We start from the raw sequence: 21082 nt of genomic DNA, 5'->3' as shown, positions 1-21082 counted from the left end.
AGCCTGTTCCTGAAGCCCAAGAAGGCCAGAAGGCTAACATTTGGTGATTTCACTGTGCTGTAGACCACCCGTGACCCTGCATGAAAGCTAGCTTCTTCCACCTCTTAAAGAATTCATTTGTACAGACAAAGACTAGAGAAACATCTGGCTTTTGGCTGTTTTTGTTTTCTCGTATGGTCTTTCCCCCCCCTCTTTTGGCTCAGGCCCTCAAAAATCGCAAGTGTCTGGCCCTTTTCTGAACCTTCATGAGGATTTCCAGCCTCATTACATTCACTGTGTTTCCCCTTGATAAATGGTTTCCGGAATTATTATTTCCATAACAATATCAGCCCTTCTAGGGTTCAGGGTACTAAAATGAGGCTTTAATTGCTTCTATTTCTATTTGTAACCCCAACATCTTTCCTTAATTTACCTTGTGGTCAACTGTTCCTGAAGCTGGGTGGGGCATGGGGGAGGCCCAAGCTGACAGCAGCCTCTAAAGTGAAAGGCCTCAAAGCTGCCCTGCCAGCAGGGCTGTACTCAAGTTCAAGACTAAAGGTCAGCAGCTAAAGGTGAGATACACATCAATGGCTTGGCCAGTGAGACCTGCTCCAATGATCATCCTATTTTCTCTGATTATATTTAGATAGAGTATTTTCAAGAAACCATGTCTATATGAAATCATATAAATATTTATATTTATATTTAATTAAATGAAATATAAAACATATTTACATGTTACATTTAGGTTCCATGAAAAGAAAAATGAAAGAGGTGGGCAGTCCACTGTGTGTGTGACAGGTGGAAGGTGGATCCCTAGAATTGGTCAGACCCAAGGGGTACAGAACCTACAACCAAGATTCCCAACCCCTACTCTCTGCCACACATACACATCTATTTTTATATGAATGAAATCCTTCTGAAAATGATCTCAATGAGACCAAGATGGAAAGAAGGAAAAGAAATGCCAGAAGGAAAGACTAAAGAGTGTGTGGGGGGTGGGTTGGGGGCGTGTATAGAGTGGATCTATTGACTACACCTTGATGAAGGGGTTATGGATTCCTTCTGGACATAAATCAGAGCCCCCACACTTCCTGTATTCATAAATAATTTTTCCCCCAAGAGGGGGTTGAAAAGGATGAGTCTTACTGTCCATCCTCAACTGCCTCCTTGAGGAACCATCAAGGCTCTGGACAGAGGATTCTGCACTAACCTGAATGAACAGCGACTGCATAAATGTCAACCAAAGACAAGATGGAAACGAAAGGTTATCTTGAATCATATCTAAATGCATGATATTGGCACAAATAAGCAGCAGCTCGGCTCCAGTGTCCTGATTTAGAGCGCTCTGGAGCCCAGTTTTAATTCAGAGAAGTGCAGTTTAAGCAATGAGAGATTCACTCTAACTGACATACTCCAGTTGGTTCTTGGCGCATGTAGGAAAGGCTCCAAAGGAGCCACAGTTTGGGAAGTTAACTGTGTAGGGACCCAATTATAGCTAGAAAATATGTGGGTGCCAAGCTAAAGGGACATGAATTCATCTCCTAAATCTGCTAAAAACAAACAAACCTGGGGTCTGCTGAACCATTTACCACCCATCAGTTTTCTTCATATGTTCAAGGAAATTTTAAAAAATAAAAGAAAAAATCAATTAATAATATGAAAAATAAGGGAAGGGCAAGATCTGAAAGAAAATATTTTAACTTTCTAGTGTGACATTCACTTTTCATTGGAGGGAAATAGATACCAGCGACAGAGAAGAAAAACCAACCCAGTGGCTTGTTTTCTTTAAGGAAAACCTTTTTTTATTAAGGTGGTTTCTCTGCCTCTCATGGATTGAAGAATGCTAGCTCCCCAAGGAAAGATCTGGGAGATGGGAAAACACCCATTTTCACCAAAGCTCAAGAACTGGATTCTCACCAACATCTTTGCAATTAAAAAATGATCTTTTAAAGAAATAGATAAATTCCCATGGGATGATCATATATCAGCAGTAAGCAACTATTTATGAGTTTCCTAACACACCAGAGTTTACCAGAAAATTGGTTGAAATGATTTTATAACAGAAAACTAAATGTATAACAGATTACCTTTCTATCTATAAGTCAATCAATAGTCCAAAGAAACAAACTAGTAAATTATTTATAATACAAAATTAGTTTCTATGTGAGCATTGATAATTCTGGCCAACCGTTGCTCCAGGTAAAGCCATCTTTACTGATATTATAACTTAAGGCATCCTTCATTCTGTTCACGGTGTTATTTGACATAAAAAACAGGCCATATATTTCATCTTAAATGTAATCATTCTTGGGGTCAAGCAAATGGAATTATAATCCAAAAATGATTTGTTCCTAAACTACGGAAGCCTCAAGAATCAGTCAGAAATATTAATTTTAATCTGATGAGCCTTTAACTACTTAGAAAAAGAGAAGTCCTAGTGAGGTGGCACTTATAGGCTGTGCTTAGATTATTTATGGACGGGGCCAATAAAAGCTGTGTTTACGCTGTCAGTATTCTGTTTGCCCTCCTTTAATTTCTCAAATGACCTAATTATGCATGTTCTCAATATGTCTTAGGGGGAAAAGAATTGCTGAGATTGTCAAAAGGCAAAATGCTGAATGCGTTCTGGTGCTTCTCCTATTCCCTGGCCTGATTCTGGGCATCATTAAAATTACACCTTGACAATCTTCTGAAACATGGCTTACACCCTTCTCAATGCTTCACGGTGAGAGGAGAAGCATTTCCTGTCACTTAACAAGAAAAGTATCTGACTTCTACCAGCGTGCCTGACACTAATGCTTACCATTTTGCCATCTATGATGTCTTACTTTGTGTATATATTTATAACAATTACTTATGGACTCTCAACATTTTTTCTATTAGGTCTTATTACTTACAGATGCTGTTTAGTTTCCTGAGGCTACTGTAACAAATTACCACAAATTTGGTGACTAAAACCAACAGAAATGTATTCTTTGCCAGTTCTGGAGGTCAGAAGTTTAAATCCAGCAGAGCTATGCTCCCAGGGGTACCTCTAGGAGAGAATACATTCCTTGCCTCTTCCAGGTTCTGGTGGCTGCCCCAGTTTTCCTGGGCTTGTGGCCACATCACTCCAAAATCTGTCTCTGTGCTCACATTGTCTCTTCCTCTTCTGTGTGTCTCTTCCGTGTGTGTCTCTTATAAGGATACTTGTTGGACTTAGGGGCCACTCAGATCATCCGGGATAATCTCCTCTTTGCAAGATCCTTATTTATGTCGGCAAAGACCATTTTCCCAAATCAGGTCATATTCACAGGTTCTTGGGATTAGGACATGGAGCCCTTATTGGGCACCACCATTCAACCCACTACAGATACCAATTTTAAAATGGCAATGCTTTGTAGCCTCTAGGCCAGTGGTTCTCAACTTCCTAGTGTCGCGACCTTTTAATACAGTTCCTCATGTTGAGGTGACCCCCAACCATAAAATTATTTTCGTGGCTACTTCATCACTGTAATTTTGCTACTGTTATGAATCGTAATGTAAATATCTGATATGCAGGATGTATTTTCATTGTTCGCGACCCACAGGTTGAGAACCACTGCAGGCAGATTTACCAAATCTGTGATTTAAATGTTACACAGCTGAGATTTTTTTTTTCTTAAAAGACCTCAAATAAACATTGACCCTCCTGGTGCATTGAACTTGCATCAGGAAGTTCCATAGTTAGATGCATTCATTCACTCTAATGCAATTGGTTTTCTCACTGGTCAATCTAATAGTCAATGTATTGACTTCCTTTTGGTATTCAGATGCTACTCTATTTCGCCCTCTTCTGACAAATTCTCATGGTTAATCCATGATGGAAGTAGAAAAGAGAAAGATTTAATAAACGTGAGTTCATTTACTATATCTTCAAATATCTTTTGAGCCCTTACTTTGTCCCCTGCACAGGGCATGTGACCTGTGCAGATGCATAGAGCCCCATGATTAGAAGGGTCCCATTCCTGGTTTAATGGTCTGCTTGGTTTAATGTTTTAATCTTGAAATTATTCATACTTTTTAACAGGGGACCCTGCATTTTATTCCGCCCTGGGCCCCACAAACCATGTAGCTCCTCCTGAATGGAGCAGTGAGCAATATAGGGAAGGTCCCTGCTCTCGAGGACTTGTCAGGGTACCTGATGGTGAACAGCCAGCACCAGTGCTCCACGTATAAAGCATGAAGCTTCCCTTTGGTGTCACATCTAAGATTAGCTGGCAGAATGTGTGGGTATATTCTAATGGCATCATGGGCTGATTCAGTTTCTCATCTTGTCTTCTGCCATAGCTTCCTACTTCTTGTTCATGTCAATCTTTACTGAATTTCTGAGCAGCATCTCCAACGATACAACCAGAATTTGCTGATTGGCTATCTTTAAAAAGCTTTCAGGGTTATGGCGATCATAAGCTTTCTAATATAGACAGTAACTTCAGTATTCCAGGGCCCTGGAATCATTGCAACAAGAATAACATTTTGATTACAATCATGGACATCTCTTTCAGAGAACAATAATTACGTGATGTTTATCTTCTAGGAAAAGGCTATTCATTTACACCTCTTTCTAAAGAATTATTTCCTCAATATTTCCATCATGGTGGCATGCTAGATTATATAAATGAGATCTGACTCATTTGCATGTCTTTCAATCAATCATTAATATAGACTAAGCATACAAAAACAGTTTTTTAAAATCCATGTTACTTTTGAAAGGAATAAACTCTGAATTGAAGTGGTTGGTTGAAGTTTAATGCAATTCAGTTAATTTGTACCAAGAAGTACAAGTTGTTGCTTTTAGTTCCATTTTTAGACTAGTCACACAGATACATGGCCACTTTTAACAGCACTGTGCCATCACCAGTGACTTTAAGTACTGTTTGTTTATCTTGTCTACTTACACTAATATTAATTAACTCCATCTCTGGGGGAGAGAAACATGAGGGAGTTATCCCAACATATGCTGATTGAAAAAAAAAAAACAACACACCAAATCATAATCTTTACTGTGGCTAATTTGCTCAGACCTTCTTTCCTGAGGACAGAAGGAGTTGATCACACCCTTAATTCTTAAAAAAAAAAGAGAACCTATTTTGCATATTTTAGTGCCTCCTGTTGAAATCAGCTGACTGCCCAATGGAAATCTCTTTATCCTTTCATGATGTTGCAACTGCCTTGGCATCCTAACCCATCTTCAAATCCCGTTTTGTACTCGGAACTAATAGGAAAGTTTTACAGAAACTCCATGAAACAAAGCAGCTCTCCTGATGCCAGGATTTACGACCAAGGGCAGCCTTGCCCATTGAATCAAATGTGCCATTACCCTCACTCCCATGAACCTGTCTTTCAGCACGATCCACGACAGCAAGAAGACAAAGGCTTTGTTACAACAGAACAGAGCGGAGACATCCGTGGCTGTCAGCTTCTTTAAAGCCAGTAAGTACAGGTAGTTCGTCAAAGTCCACAGAATAGAAAAGGGAGCAGTCCTTTTAAGAAAGAGCTTCAATGTCAGACCATCTTCCCCAAAAATCCGACTGCATTCCCTAGGAAAGAAAAAGAGGTGAATAGTCAGGTACTATTTGTGACATCTTGTGTTGATACCCATTTCCAGGCAAGAGCACAGAACATTCAGGACTCATTGGTCATCTGTGGAACATACTGAACCCAGTCCTGCCACCTACAGGCCACAAGGGTTCCACGCAAAAGAGCCTGCATCTCCCAGGCACAGAGCTAGGCCTCTCCTATCTAGATATGTGCTTGAGACTACTGGGCAGCCATTCTGCTGTTGCCCAACAATCTCAGGGAAGCCCAGAGAAATAGAGAAATGTGTGGTTTCTGGGATTATTAGCTATTGAAAAAGAGAAGATTCTTTCCCAAGGGGAGAATGTGGCAGGACCCAGATGGCTGCTACTGCGTGAACAGGCTGCAACTCTCAGCCTCACACATGGCTTGGGATTCTACTATTTCTAAGACACAATGCCTCTTTCTAATATATCTGCCCAATTGGCTAATTTCTTTTTTTCTCCAGCATTTTAAACCAGAAAAAAACAAAAAACAAAAAAACAAAGAAAGTAAAAACAAAACTCAACTCAACTTTGCTATATACAAACATTTGGCTATTTTGGAGGAATCATCTGGATTCATTGTACAAAAACAGTCACTTTGGTTAAAACTTTGATTTGTTTGATTTCTGACTAAATTGATTATTTAGCACAAGGGTCTATTTTAATAAGAGTGTTTAAGCCAGTGATACAGACAGGCAGTAATGGAAGTGATAGAATAACTGCTTATTTGACTATACACTGAAAACAGGCTTGCCACTGGGAGAATTCGGCTTTTTTTTTTCTCTCAGTTTTTCATTCAGACATGTATTGGGCAACTATCACATGCCAGGCATTGTATTTTCAAGAGTAATATAAGTGTCTTGTTCAAAGCAACAGGTTACTAACATTTATAATGAAATATATTTACATGGTTCCAGAAGGTACTAGTACTAGTTTTTCTTCTAGCATTTTCTGAAGAGAAATAATTGTGCCTCAAAGTATTGCAAACCAAAGTAATCCTTACCCATGTTAGTCTCATATGAATGAAGCAGGAGGACCTCATGGTGGGGGAAGTGACAACATGGCGAGGCTCTAAGCACAGCGGTGTGGCCTTCAACATAAGTCTCATAGAGAATATTGCTGAGAATGGTGGGAATTGCAAACTAGAGATCCCAGGAAGGTTAAAAATGCAATTTGCACACATAGGAACTGTGTAGTTTCATGAGGGAGATCACCAAAGAGAAGAATTTTCATAAAACGAAAACACGATTCTCCAAAGGTAAACTTTGAAAGACACAAAACTTTAGTGAAGGGACTAAGTAACCCAAAGGCAAAGCCTTTGTAAAGGAAACACAAATGACATGTGCTCACACACACGGGAAAATAGATGGCCACTTTCAAACCCTACAACCATGGAGACACATAGAACAAGCAGCCGTTCCCACAGAACATCCTGGGCACACGGGTTGTATTCTGTATTTTCAAGGGATGTGCTCCCGGAGAGTCTGCCAGGGAGAGCTAGAGTTGAGAGTTGTAGGTTAGTCCTAACATCTACAACTACTAAATGCCTTCAATATACACATTTATGGAGAACCACAACAAACCCATTTCTGATTAAAGAATGTCTTTTCTTATCACTGGCCCTAGCCAGTGATGGTTCCTCCTTCCCAGAGCCCACCACCAGGCTGGGTTGAGTGCCCTCGAGCAAAGACTTTGTATACACGCAAGCGAATGTTAGAACCCTAGGGGGAAGACCAACAGAAGCACATGGACAGGGAGAGCCCCTCCCCTACTATGCAGAGCCCCCCCACCCCCAAGCAAAGCACTGCTGTGGGAGGGCCCCCACCCTTGTTCTTTTCACCTGGCTCACCCTGTCCCCCAGCTATTGACTACCTAATCATTCCACTCTTTTTCCCTTTTTCTCTCACTGCCAACCTTCTCTTCATTTGTCACTGCTGTTGCAGGAATAAAAAATGCTCTCCATTCAAACACCAGGTCACCCGTGTAGAACCTTCTGCTATTTAAGCATTAAGGTGCTAAGAAACGCAAAGACTATGCAAATCAAAACGACAATGAGGTACCATCTCAAACCTGTCAGAATGGCTATCATCAACAAATCTACAAATGACAAGTGCTGGCGAGGATGCGGAGAAAAAGGAACCCTCATGCACTGCTGGTGGGAATGCAGACTGGTGCAGCCACTGTGGAGAACAGTATGGAGTTTCCTCAAAAAACTAAAAATGGAACTTCCATTTGACCCAGTGATCCCACTTCTAGGAATATATCCCAAGAAACCAGAAACACCAATCAGAAAGGATATATGCATCCCTATGTTCATAGCAGCACAATTTACAATAGCTAAGATTTGGAATGAGCCTAAGTGCCCATCAGCAGATGAGTGGATTAAAAAACTTTGGCACATCTACACAATGGAATACTATGCCACTGTAAAAAGGAAAGAACTCCTAACATTTGCAACAGCATGGATGGAGCTGGAGAGCATTATGCTAAGTGAAATAAGTCAGTCAGAGAAAGATAAATATCACACGCTCTCACTCACTTGTGGATTATAATGAACAACATAAACCAATGAACAAAAACAGATGCAGAGACAGAGAAGCATCGATCAGATGCTCAAAACTCAGAGGGAAGGTAGGGGAGGGTGAGGGTGAGGGGGAGAGATCAACCAAAGGACTTGTATGCATGCATATAAGTATAAGCGATGGATGTGGACAACAGGGGGTGAGGGTGAGGGCAGGATTGGGGGATGAGAGGACACTGGGGGGATAAGGGCATATTTGTAATATCTTAATCAATAAAGGGAAAATAATTTTTTTAAAAAAGAATCTATTTCTGTGGAGAAGCAAATAAAGTGCGTCTCTCCTTGGGATGACGGGATCAGAATTTCTAGACAAGCGGCATTGAGAGGGGGAGAAACTTGGACTGAAGCTTAGAACTTGGGGCACTGATAATTTAATCACAGCCGTCATCCTTACAGCATCTGCTAGTTACTGACCCTTTTCTGATGTCATTTCATCGGTGCCTGACATAGACAAATAGATCTTTCCCTCTAGAGACATTCTTCCTGAAGAAAACACTCGTGTCCAAACTACAGTATATTGTGTTTTCTTTTTCTTCTTAAATTTCAAATTCACCTGAGGCGACTGAATTCTCTTGATAGTATATAAATGGAACGATGGAAATATCAAAAACAACTTCCAAATGGACAGCTGTTACCATCTAGATTTGATCCTTGATTAAAATGTCTTTCCATGTTAGTGATAAGAAAAAAAACTGGGAATGCTTTCATGCTATTCAAGAGAAAAGAAGAAACTAGTGAGAGGGTCTGGTGCCATGGGACAAATTCTGTTCCTGGTCTTACACACTAATTTCATTTTCCCCTTCTTCTGCCCAGTTATCTTCTTGGCCGGTGGTGTTGATGGGTCTACAGGGGAAACGAGATCAAGGATCTCAGTGTTTTCTGCTAGCATTTGCTTCTCATCTGGAGGTAGGCCCTGGGGAATATTCCCTTCCAAGACGATTTCCCTGCTGGACAACAGAAGCTCTTTGGTTCGGTTTTAGAAAGGGTCAGCTTCACTCTCTAAACTCAGAGTTAGTCCTACATGAGAGATGTGGTGAAGATGAAGCTTATTGCCAAAATACCTCTGTCAGCAGCGGCCTCTTGGAAATGGGTTATGTTAAATGAAACCCACTTGACTTGCTCTGAGGTCTTCTGAGGTCCTACTTCACCTCCTACACTTTTGCTGTTTGTATCAGCATGTGTGTCTAAACCACAGGAGCATTCCAGTAGCCACGCCCGCCATGGGTGCACACAATATTTTCAAATAAGGACAATTTTAGTCTGATAATCACGCTCTCTGTGATCATTTATTAAATAGTATTATTAAAAAGTACCTTGTGCCCCAAGATCATACCTATTTTGATGGGTATCAAATACAAAATATCTTTAGCAATCACAAATAGATATAAAGCTTTTATTTTTCCTCCGAACCAGAACATATTTATTTTTAAATTGTTCTTTTTCATTTATTATAATTGAATTTTCATGGACACACATGGGAAATGAGCTCACAGTGTGACTTTAACATTCTCAGGCAACTCCAAGCTGGTGATAGAAAATAGAAGTTGAAGATATACCCTTTCTAGTTTGTGAAGTTTTTAAGAATAGCCTTATAATCACCAATTATAATAGTCATTCCTTCTTTTCTTTAGGGATCGGGGCAAGAAGGAAAGGTTCTTTTGGCTCCTTCAAGGCAAACTGATGGTCATTTGGCCGAGGAGCAACAAGCTGGTGTAGAGAACTGTCCCTTTCCCACTGCCATCCACGGGGGGTCTGACTGCTGCTTCCCTCGGTGCTCAGAAGTTATTCCTTAGGTCTGGGCTTTTCCTTTCCGAGAAGCTGCCCCTTAGCAGAGGAATTTTGAATTTTGACCCAAAAGCTGCTTTTGCCTTGCTTGAGTGCTGTGCAGGGCTGGACGACAGGGGCCCTGAGCTCCAAGGTGTGGCTGTAGAAGCCAGGGTGAGCACAGAGAAACTGCTAGAACCATGGCACTATCAAGTTCATGGCTTGCAAACCAACAGACATGTGCTCCTAGCCAGCAAAGAATGGCATCTTTCAAAGTATTCCAGGGCCAAACTTCCCTTTGCAGGGAATCAGGTCATTTCATTGGCTTAGGCGCCACAGTGTCCAGAACATTGAGCAAATGTTTTTGTAACAATTCAATTATTAATATAGTTTTTTGTTCTGGGATGGAGACACTGGGTGTTCTTTTAAAACATGACTTTCAAAGATAAATAGGTCTGGATAGAAATCTGAGTTCCTCTATTCATAAGTGTGTGACCTTGAACAAGTCATTTAACCTTTCTGTAAAAGGTGGATGTTATCACCAATGATGATTAAATAAGGCAAGATATGCAAAGCTCCAGTACAGTGCCTAGCATGTTGTAGACACACAATGGTTTTTTGTTTTTGTTTGTTTGTTTGGTTGTTTGGTTTGGTTTTTTTTTTAGGGGAGGAATTATCCTGTTTCCTAGTGTTCATTACCGACCTTAGATCCTGTATCTCCATACTCCCCAAGTCAACTCAGCTCATATTCCAAAGAGATGAAAACATACATATTTGCATGAATATATTTTAGAACACCTCCTATTGGCCATTTAACAAAACCTACCTGAATTTTTTCATTGGCGATTGCTTTACTTGAGCAGTGGCTAGATGACCGGAATAATAGACTGGGAAAAACATAATGTTCCAGTTTGTTGAGAACCAAGTCATGAAAAATGGGCAGTAGAAGTTCTTATAAGTAATTTTTACAATCTGTGTGGTTCCAACCCAAGACGATGACACTGACAAGATGATCAAGAGTCCCCAGACAGCCTTCAGAACCACGGATGAGCAGGACAGGCAGCGAGCCTTGATTCTGTTTTCTTGGCTGCTATTCTCAGGATTAGTCTGTGTTCCATCATCCCCTGAAAACAGGAAAGGAATACAAATGTGTGGGAATGGAGTTATGAAACAGCAATCAAAGAGGCAGGCAGCAGAATCACCAGTGGTTCATCATTTGAAGAGACTTATAACTCTGGCTCATGCTCTCTCTAGAATCTCTGTCTGTAAGGTACAGTATGTATTTGGTCTTCCATCCAGGCCATGACAATGTTCATGAACGTGGTGGATGCTGTGCTGTTTTCCAGGGCACTCTACCCACTTCCTTGTAAAAGCATTACACATTTCAGCCCCAAAGACTTTGGTCTTGGCCACACGACCTGCTTTGTCTAATCAAACATGGGCAGTGTAACACCTCCCAGAAGAGCTTTTTAAGAGGCATCACAAGGTCCCACCAGCTCTTTTGCGAGTCCTCTCTGTCTCCGGAATGGCAAGTACCAAAGAGTTGCTGCTCTTTTGTTCTATGTGGCAGAACAAGCAGAACCCACCCAAAGCAGCCTTGTATCTGCTGATGAGAAAAGTGAATGAGAAATAAGTATTCGTGGTTATATTCCACTGAATTTTTTTAAAAAACTGCAGCAAAGATTACTATTAAATTGGAAAACAATGTGCCCCCAAAATAGAGGAAGTCCTGACTACACAAAATCATTCCCCACCTCAGGACAAATTACTATTTAATGTAGTCCTGGGAGCACAGTGAGTTCTATTTTGTTTTTTACATTTACTAAAAATATTTAGTAGCTTTTTTTTCATACTAAAATAGTCAAAGCACCTGAAAGTGACAATCCTAAAGGCCTTCTGCCATGATAGGGGAAACAAGTTCAACAATAAGTGTATGTACCTGTCAGGAAGTTAAGTGAGAGAAAAGGTCCCCCTGAGTCCCAGTGTTGAGATCTCAGGTGGTAGAATCCTGGGGGAAGGGAGGCAGAATTATCTGCAAGATTCTCTTGTGTCTGCAGGTACCTCCCTGAAGCACAATGTTTATCCTGGTAAAGAGTGTGGTCCAGGAATGCAGACTGGTGCAGCCACTATGGAAGACAGTATGGAGTTTCCTCAAAAAACTGGAAATGGAACTCCCATTTGACCCTGTGATCTCACTTCTAGGAATATATCCCAAGAAACCAGAAACACCAATCAGAAAGGATATGTGCACCCATATGTTCATAGCAGCACAATTCACCATAGCTAAGATCTGGAAACAGCCTAAGTGCCCATCAGTAGATGAATGGATTAGAAAACTGTGGTACATCTACACAATGGAATACTATGCTGCTGTAAAAAAGAAGGAACTCTTACCATTTGCAACAGCATGGATGGAACTGGAGAGCATTATGCTAAGTGAAATAAGCCAGTCAATGAAGGAAAAATACCACATGATCTCACTCATTCATGGATAATAAAGACCATTACAAACTTTTGAACAATAATAGATACAGAGGCAGAGCTGCCTCAAACTGATTGTCAAACTGCAGTGGGAAGGCCAGGGAGGGTTGGGGGGCAGGAGGGAGGCGGGGTAAGAGATCAACCGAAGGACTTGTATGCATGCATATAAGCATAACTAATGGACATAAGACACTGGGGGGTAAGGGAGGCCAGGGGATTGTCAAGGGCAGGGGGGGGGAAAGAAAGGACACATATGTAATACCCTTTGTAATACTTTTAGCAATAAAAAAAAAAAAAAAGAGTGCGGTCCAGTCCACAGATTGCAGGTAGATGGGTTTCTCGCTTTATATCTCTAGAATCTGCTGGCTCTCCTGCTGAATGCATTCCTATGGCTTAATAAGCCAGGTGTGAATACCCCACTGGGATAAAGCTTTCCACCCAGCTAAGGCCTCCTGATATAATTATTTGGAGAGCAGGGGTTCACAAGTATGGAAAGTGAATTCTTCATTGGGGATTATAAACCAAGTAAGGATGAACAGTTACTACACGACTTCCAAGTCCTACAAACAGTACTGAGTTTCTTGCATCTAGGTCTCCAGAGGATGAAAACCAAATCCTGTGGAGGCTATCAGAAGCTAGTTAGCTAGCTGGGTCCCAGGGGTTCAAAGATGAAAGACTTGAGTTCATGGCCTGGTGGAAAGCCAGAAAGCACATCTCAGACAGTGTGATAAGGGTCAACTTTGGCAGATACAAGGCCATACAGAGACAGTGGACAAGCACTTATTACGGGGTGGTGTGGGAGATGATCAGGAGAAACTTTCATGATGCAATGACATTAAGCTGAGTCTGGAAGTATGAGTTAGCTAGCTCCCTTGACTGTGGACAGTGAATAGCTTCTCTTGAAAACAGTTGTGCAAATTCCCTCTATGATCATGTGGCTTATGCAGAAAGTGGAGGGGGAAAACTTAGAATTAATAAGAGGGCAGAATAAGAGACTCTTATGTTGGGAGGCTGGGAAGGGAACACAAACCTACCCAATTAAGTAGGTATCATCATTCCCATTTTATAGATAAAAAACCTGAGACTTGGCTGAAGATTATCCATGGCTAACTCCAAGTCAGTATGACCTCAGGGTCCAACCTTTTTAGTCTGAATATTCATTCTGTCTGGGATTCAGGCTTGAGCACTCTGTTCAAGCACTGGAAGTTTCAGAAATGGGTGGGAGGAATGACAATCTTGCATGAGGTTTAAGAGAAGTGACACTTAAGGGATCGCATTTCAGGTCACATTTTTCTCAGGGACTATCTCATAAAGGAGAAATGATTCTACAGAGATTTTAAGGATCCCTTTGAGCTGACATCTGCCTTCATAAAGATGGCTCTGCACTACCATCATACCACGGACAGGACTTCTGATGACATCAATAGTCACCTAAATCCTCCCACAGTGTTGGCCCATTCTTCTGCTAACTACATTTAGTTGTTGCTAATTCTTTAATTTTACCCTCTATAGGTACTATAGGAAGATTGAGTCTCCAGAATTCATTTATTTTTCTATTTTAAACATGATTTTTACATAATTCTGCTTAGATTTATAGTTTTGCATATATCCTTGAGATTGATTTACCAGGAACTCCATCCATTTTTATGAACTTTGATTGGAGCCATATAAATTGATGGTAGAGGCCATTGGAATTTGGAAACACACATGTAAGTCCCAGCCTTGCCATTGTATGGCCCTGCATGTATGTTTCATTCCAGTCTTGGTTTCTTTATCTGTCAAACAGCGATAATATCTATATTATGGGATTCATTTCATGTAACGTTCATGAAAGCCTGGTGAGCTGCTCTTCAAATTATTCTTTTCTCTTTTTTCTTTGGTGCCCTGAAATATCCCAAATGCCTTCTGAACATTACAGAAAGAGTAAATTATGTCCCATATGATCTTTAATGGTAGAGTGTTTGAAATTTATAATGTGTATGTGATAGACAGGGCAAGTCTTTATTAACCAGCATAGTTAATTAACTAGAACATTCTGTTCTGCAGATGACTGGAATAATAAGAATATTACTGCAATGTATTAAAGCCAATTAAAAATTTCTGAAGATTTAAGATGCCGTTTTTTTTTCACTTTTTAAAAAAATTTGAGTCTTGGAGTTCATATCATTTAAAAATATTGTCATTTCTGAAAAATATCTTTGCTTATATAAAGAAACCTCTTCTCAAATTAGTAGGACCCTAGAAGGGGCTTTCAGGCCTCCTCTATACCTTGGTTTATCTCACCCTACCTGTGTTCCCTGAGTTGTCATTTCTCTTTATTTTTAAAGCCAGTTTTCTCAAAGTTCTGGAGTTTTTTTGTTTTGTTTTGTTTTGACTAGCCAATTATTTTTCTGTTTTTGCTATTGTTACTGTTTTTAAGTCTGCAGGACTTTTTAATATGTTGCTGGCCAAGCTGAGGGAACAAATGGAAGAGAAATTGAAAAATGCCAGTGGAAGAGATGGAGAGGTGACCCTGGATACAGGAAAAGGAGTTAACAGCAGAATGGTAGAAACATATAAGTCAAAGGTGGTCCCACATTGACAGCAGTAGGCAACAAGAGAACAGATGTTTTGAGGCAGAGAGGAAAGCATCGGATAGCACTCAATTCTTTTGCTCTTTTGGGGAAGGTAGGGTGTGGTCATATGATGAGAAGAAGTGAGTATGGACTCGGGGATTGAGAACATTCTCTGGGGACAACATAAAGATGACCAACATAAAAAACCAGTATTGGGAGTAGTCTAGCAGAGTTGGCTATGTTAAAAATGATAAATTTGTTAGGAAACTCGTGGATATAGTTATATATTTATCTAGCAATTCAAGTAGCCCAGGAGTTGGTAAGTGGTCATGCAGATGAGAGGAACGGCTAAAGGTCTTGACTGATCAGCAAATGCTGATTAGGGAGGCAAGTGACAAGTGTCCTGAAGGAAGTGTAAAACTGGGGAAACTACAGGTGCTCCAAGGACTGGCAAGAGCAGAGTCTGATTTTACTGATGTTTCTATTCTTTCCAGACTGGGCACACTGTGCTGTTAGTAACACCAGGGCTGCGATAAAGGATGCTGGCTTTTGACACTTTGAAGATGAGAAAAACCAGTTACCTTATAAACACCATTAGATGTCATTGTTGAACCATGTTAAACTCTTCAACAATAGGTTTTGATATTCAGTTTCTCTGCTACATTGTGCACACTAAGAGGTTGTACAAATCATACTCCTTGACTTACGATGGGGTTACATCCCAATAAACCCATTGAAAATATCGTAAGTCTAAAATGCATTTAATACTACACTGTAGGGTGTAGCTTGTTTACCCTCAGGATTGCATGGCTGACTGGAAGCTGTGGTTACTGCCGCTGTCCAACATCAGGAAAGAGTATCGTACCACATATCACTAGCCCAGAAAAGATCAAGATTCAAAATTCAAAATGCAGTTTCTACTGAATGCACATTGCTTTCACATGATCTTAAAGTCAAAAAATCCTAAGCCAAACCATCCTAAGTTGTGGACTGACCCTATCTATACATTTCCCTCTTCCATCTCCTCTTGCTTGATAAACCTTCCCCTCACCACTCCTAAACGCCCAGGTAACGTCTCTCTTCTGTGACAATGGTGAGATCTTTGACGGCTGGTTAGAAGGTTCCTTGGATGTACTGTTATTAAGAGGTCAGCACCATACCTGATTTGTTCTGCCTTTCGACTCTGTGTCCACAAACTCCAGAGGATCCTCGGCTCTGAAGTTCAAGAATCGGAGCAGAAGAATCTTCGGTGACAGACAGAGGGGACAGCTGTCTACTGATGCCGCTGTGTGAACTGGGGCAGTTGGCTCCTGGTTTACATCGAGGGACTGATGATCTGGAGGTACCTGGGAAGAAAGGGTTCACACCAGTTTCAGAACTTCCTGGAGGAAAAAAATTGGAAACAGACTTAAAATGCCTTGGCAGTGAAATACATGGCAGCCACAATCACAGCCCATATGGAACACGCATTGAGCTCGTTTCTAATTTTATAAAAGGGACTCCTAAAAAGAAAATGCTACATTGATGAGGGTCTTTTGAGATAAATCCACTAACTAGAAATGAACATTAGAATATGGTGTTTGGGTTGATACATCTGTTCTGAATCGGAACTGTTAACACTATCTAATCGTTTGCCTCAAGGAAAGGGAAGTGTTATGTTATGCTGCTGACTTCCTCCTTTCCTTCCCAAGGCTGCCTGTTCCATTCCTAACTGGTAAAGCTGCCAACAGTGTCTCCTATCAAATCCACAATGCACTTTCCATCAGATTAATCACTAACATCCAATTTCGTTGTCTCCTCAGTCACCTCTGGCCTCTGTCCACTGTTACAGACAAAACTCAGCCTTCAGCATCCTCCACAGGCTAAGCCCCTTCCGATCCCGATTAATCTCCCACGAATCCCCAACTCAGGTCGGCTTCATGTGCCTGCATCCATGTAGTCACACAGGGCTCTGTGCTCAAAAGGAGCCCCACCACCACCACCACCACCACCACCATCACCACACATATCCAGGGGTGGTGACATATAGTTGCCACTTGGAAATTCTTAATACTTTTATCTCTTAAACTGTCTTTTGTAAGTGACTTCTGACGGGATAATGGAGCATAGGCAGGGGCTCGGAGCCTCAGTTCATGCATGCTCCTGTTGTCTCCCTACCTGCTGGGGTGGGTTCACCTTTGGCCCTGCCTGGCAATCTCACAGAACCCTGGGAACTGGAATGCAGAGTGCTGGGGTTCCAGGGTGGGGCCTGCACTCACCCAGAAAATATCCGGTGTCCAAGGGAGCAGATATCAAATAGCAAAAAATGCCAGGGTATGGTATGAGAGATACCCCTCACCACACACACACACACACACACTCACACACACACGGAGACTTACAGAGAAAAAGAGAGAGAGAAAGAAAACAGCCATATTTTCTGCTTTTTGTCCAAGGGGCCCTACCTTTTCATTTTGCCCTGGGACCTCAATTTACATGGCCAGCCCTACCCCAACCGGAATACTCCATTTCAGTGAAGCTGGTCTGGCTGTGCTCTGACCCTTTACTCTCAGTGCTGACAGCTCCAAGCCTTTCCACGGCGGTTCCTCTATCGGGAACACTCCAAAGCTAGCCCAATGCTAAAATCCTTGACCAGGTTCTGATTGGTTCATGCACTGTTCGCCGGTAGATCATATGCACCTACACTTTCTTTGAACTTGTGTCATCTGAGCTCACTGACGGCCCCCTGCAGTCGCTGCCCCAATGCTTCCCTTTCTCCTGTGTGATGCTCTGACTCTCCATCTGCGTAAGCTGCCTGATGTCAGAGACTGTGTTCTTCTCTCTCTTTAAGTAAATTTTTAAGTGTGGAATCATTGTATATTTACAAAAGAAGTCAAAAGGTAGTTCAGAGTTCCCATGTGCCCTCCATCCAGTTTCCTTTAGCGCTAATATTTTACATACCCCTGGGGCATTTGTCAAAATGAAGGTATTAACATTGGCAATTACTACCAACCGCACTGCAAACTTCCTCTGGATTACACTAGTTGTGTCAGTAATGACCTTCCTCTATTCCAGGATCCCATCCAGGACACCACATTACATTTAGTCATCATGTCTCCTTAGCCGCCCACTGTCTATGACAGTACTTCAGTCTGTCCTTGTCTCTCATTACCGTGACAGTTTTGAGAAGTGCTGGGGAAGTATTTTGTAGGACGTCCCTCAAATTGGGGTTTATCAGATGTCTTTTCTCATGGTTATGTTGGGGCTATGTGTTTTGGGGAAAAGCACAACAGAGGTGAAGTGTCCTTATCATGTGATATCAGTCATTGTATGCTACCAGTGTGACTTATTACTGGTGATGTTAGCCTTGACCACCTGGCCAAAGCAGTGTTGGCTGGTTCCCCCCTGTCTTTCTCCCCTTTTCATACTTTGTTCTTTGGAAGCAGGTAACTACGTCCACCCCACACTTGGTGTGGGGAATGGGGACGTGTTGAGGGAGAGTGTCTGCACATATTATTTGGAATTCTTGTGAAGAGAAGATGTTTCTCTTTTATTCCCTTTATTCAATCATTTATCTATTTCTGTGTGGATTCAGGTATATTTATTTTCTACTTTGAGTTGTGATCAAAACTGGATTGTTTATTCTTTTGCTCAAGTTATTTCATCTTTCACCATTGGGAGATTGACTTCTGAGTTCCTTTGATGTATTCCCATTCTTTTTGTTTTTGGAGCTTTTCCTTACTTTCTGCCATTACAAGATGCTCTGGATTCATCTTTTATTTTCCCTGCCCACTCCTAGAATCAGTCATCTCTCCCAGACCCCTATTTCCTCTCATTGGAGAATGGTATTTAGAAACCAACAACTGGCCGTGTGTTTACTGTTAGTGGGACACCCCTGAAAATAGGTCTTCTTAGTAGGTCAGAGCTAGGAAATATGTGTATACATATAAACCCATGTATATACATACATCTATAATTATTCTTGTTATCTATATATCCTATAATTTTTATAATAAATTATAAAGACCAGATAAAATATTCTATACACAGCATGACCTCATAAAATACCTTCTGTGAAGCAACTGGGATCATTAGAAACAGAGTATCAGAATCAACTTGGACACTGATGGACATCAGCTCCAAGACAGGTAGCCTGCTCTGACCACTCCCTGGGGCATCTGTGTTTGTTCTTCCTTCTAAGTTGGGAGCTTCTTTATAGTCTTGCTGATACAAGGTGGAGAACAGAGGCTATCACTTTCGCTGGGTTATGGGGGCAATGTCTTGCTCTGGTGTTTCTGAGATGGCAGAAAGGAGGTAGAAACTAACAAATGGAAAGCAAAATCTTGAAATAACAATGACATCTTGGTTTTAATTTGGCTTTGAATACATCGGGTTATGTACGTGTGTGAGTAATCACTTGCAGGAATCAAATCAGAACGTCGAGAAGCAGTGATGTCCAAAGTAATCTTGTGTTCCTGAGCCTCAAGAACCTAACAGAACAGCAGTGCAACTTAGATGCAAATGTTAGCTCCGCAGTCCAGGCCTCTCCATGAAAGCATATATGGTTTTCTCAATCTTGGAAAAAAATAAGTAGAGAAGTATCTGAAAATGGAGTTGCTGTAGTATCTGTTAGTAGTGCCTCAAGATGACCTGATGAAAAATTATTATTTAACCTTGGAATTAAACAAAAAATGTACAGCTACTCAAAAAATCAACAGAAGAATTATATGCTGATTGCTATGCTTAAATTAATGCTATGTTAATATTATTATCAAAGTGCCAAAATGGATGTTACTATTTTACATATCTAAAAGTGTATACTGTACCATTTACTACGGTTTCTGATTGAATACTTCAAAGTCGATTAAAAGAGGCTGCCTGGAACTCAGTGAACCCTCATTTATTCATACTCTTCAAAAGGCACTCACACTCAGATACGCCAAGTCATTTTTAATTTATCTTTCAAATATCTTTTTTTAAAATTTTTACATGAGTTGTGCCTTCTCATGTATCCTTGGGTGAATATCAGGTTTCATTTCATGATCATTTGGCAATTGTAGAAGGTGGAAAGAAAAAAGCCCAAAAATAGGTTGGATAGCAAGTTGAGATGGGGTTGAGATAAATATTGGCCATAGTTACTAAAAAGTTGATATATCATGTGTAGCTAGCAAGTGTTGGATTTGTAAGCCAAATAGTAATTTCGTTTGCTTCTTCGTTTTCACTGACGTGTTATGCCCTTGCTTCTGTACTTCCTTATGCAATAGAGCTCCAAGCCCATTGCCTGCTGCCAGCTGCCTCACACTGGTTGATTTGTGGAAAGATATTTCAATTATTGTCCTAAAAAGGCAAACTTGAAACTTCAGAGCCAGGCCCAGAGGCACATCAGGGCTTGGGCCATGAAACAGTCATATTCGATCCTGTAAATAAAGACACTGCCCCATGCTATATAGCATTGGAATTAGATTAATGTAAAGCCAGTCCTGAGAAAAATAAATATTAAGAATGTCACTTGGGATGCAGTCAAGGATCATAAATAAATTATATCTATTTTCTATGCCACAGTGAGTGCCTGGGCATTGCAAATTCTGTGGATGAGCAGTGTTCAGATTTTAATAGGTATTGAGAGTAAACTGTATTAGGAGTGACGGGTTGGAAGTCTCTCATTAGTCACATCAGATGGTCCCTCTCCTGCCCCGCCCCCCCCCTCGGCCCCAATAAAGACATTCTTGCTTGAGCAACCCTCATACTTGTCAAACACATGTTCTGGATTTGTATTCTAAAGAACAGGTCGGGGTCAAGATTCATTGATTATGGCTCCCTTCCCCCAAATAAAATATCTTCCTTAATACTTGCTTGTTTAGATCATTTCTGGCCCTAAGTCTCCCTCCAATATCAAGCTTTATTTCCTCAGTGCTATCTCAATATGGCCCTAATCATACCAATGCTTTAGTATGTCTAATTTTTTTTTAACTTCAGCTACCTCTTATCTTGCTCATACCCAATCTCTGACTATTGAGCCTGTTACACCTTCTGTCATTGGTAAAATTAAATTATGGGTTAACCTAGGTGATTTCTTCTGGATATTCATAGAAATCTGAAATGGGTTTTTAAGTATTCCAAAATAGGAATATTTTGAATGTATTTGGCTGATCCTATAGATG

The 21082-nt window shown here is 40.9% G+C and overlaps 1 protein-coding gene across 1 annotated transcript in view; it reads right to left on the bottom strand.

Annotated features, from left to right (window-relative positions):
- The window catches only part of SLC35F4 (solute carrier family 35 member F4), a 157177-nt gene that overhangs the window by 10637 nt on the left and 125458 nt on the right, over positions 1-21082 (bottom strand). Inside the window, 3 exon segments of the mRNA XM_006099583.3 lie at positions 5321-5540; positions 10733-11030; positions 16103-16288. Coding sequence (XP_006099645.3) covers positions 5321-5540; positions 10733-11030; positions 16103-16288 — 704 coding nt within the window.

This window comes from Myotis lucifugus, unplaced genomic scaffold (genome assembly GCF_000147115.1).
Source record: "Myotis lucifugus unplaced genomic scaffold, Myoluc2.0 scaffold_278, whole genome shotgun sequence".
NCBI lineage: Eukaryota > Metazoa > Chordata > Mammalia > Chiroptera > Vespertilionidae > Myotis > Myotis lucifugus.
Note: the sequence above shows the minus strand (reverse complement) of the source record. Positions and strands in the feature narration are given on the sequence as shown.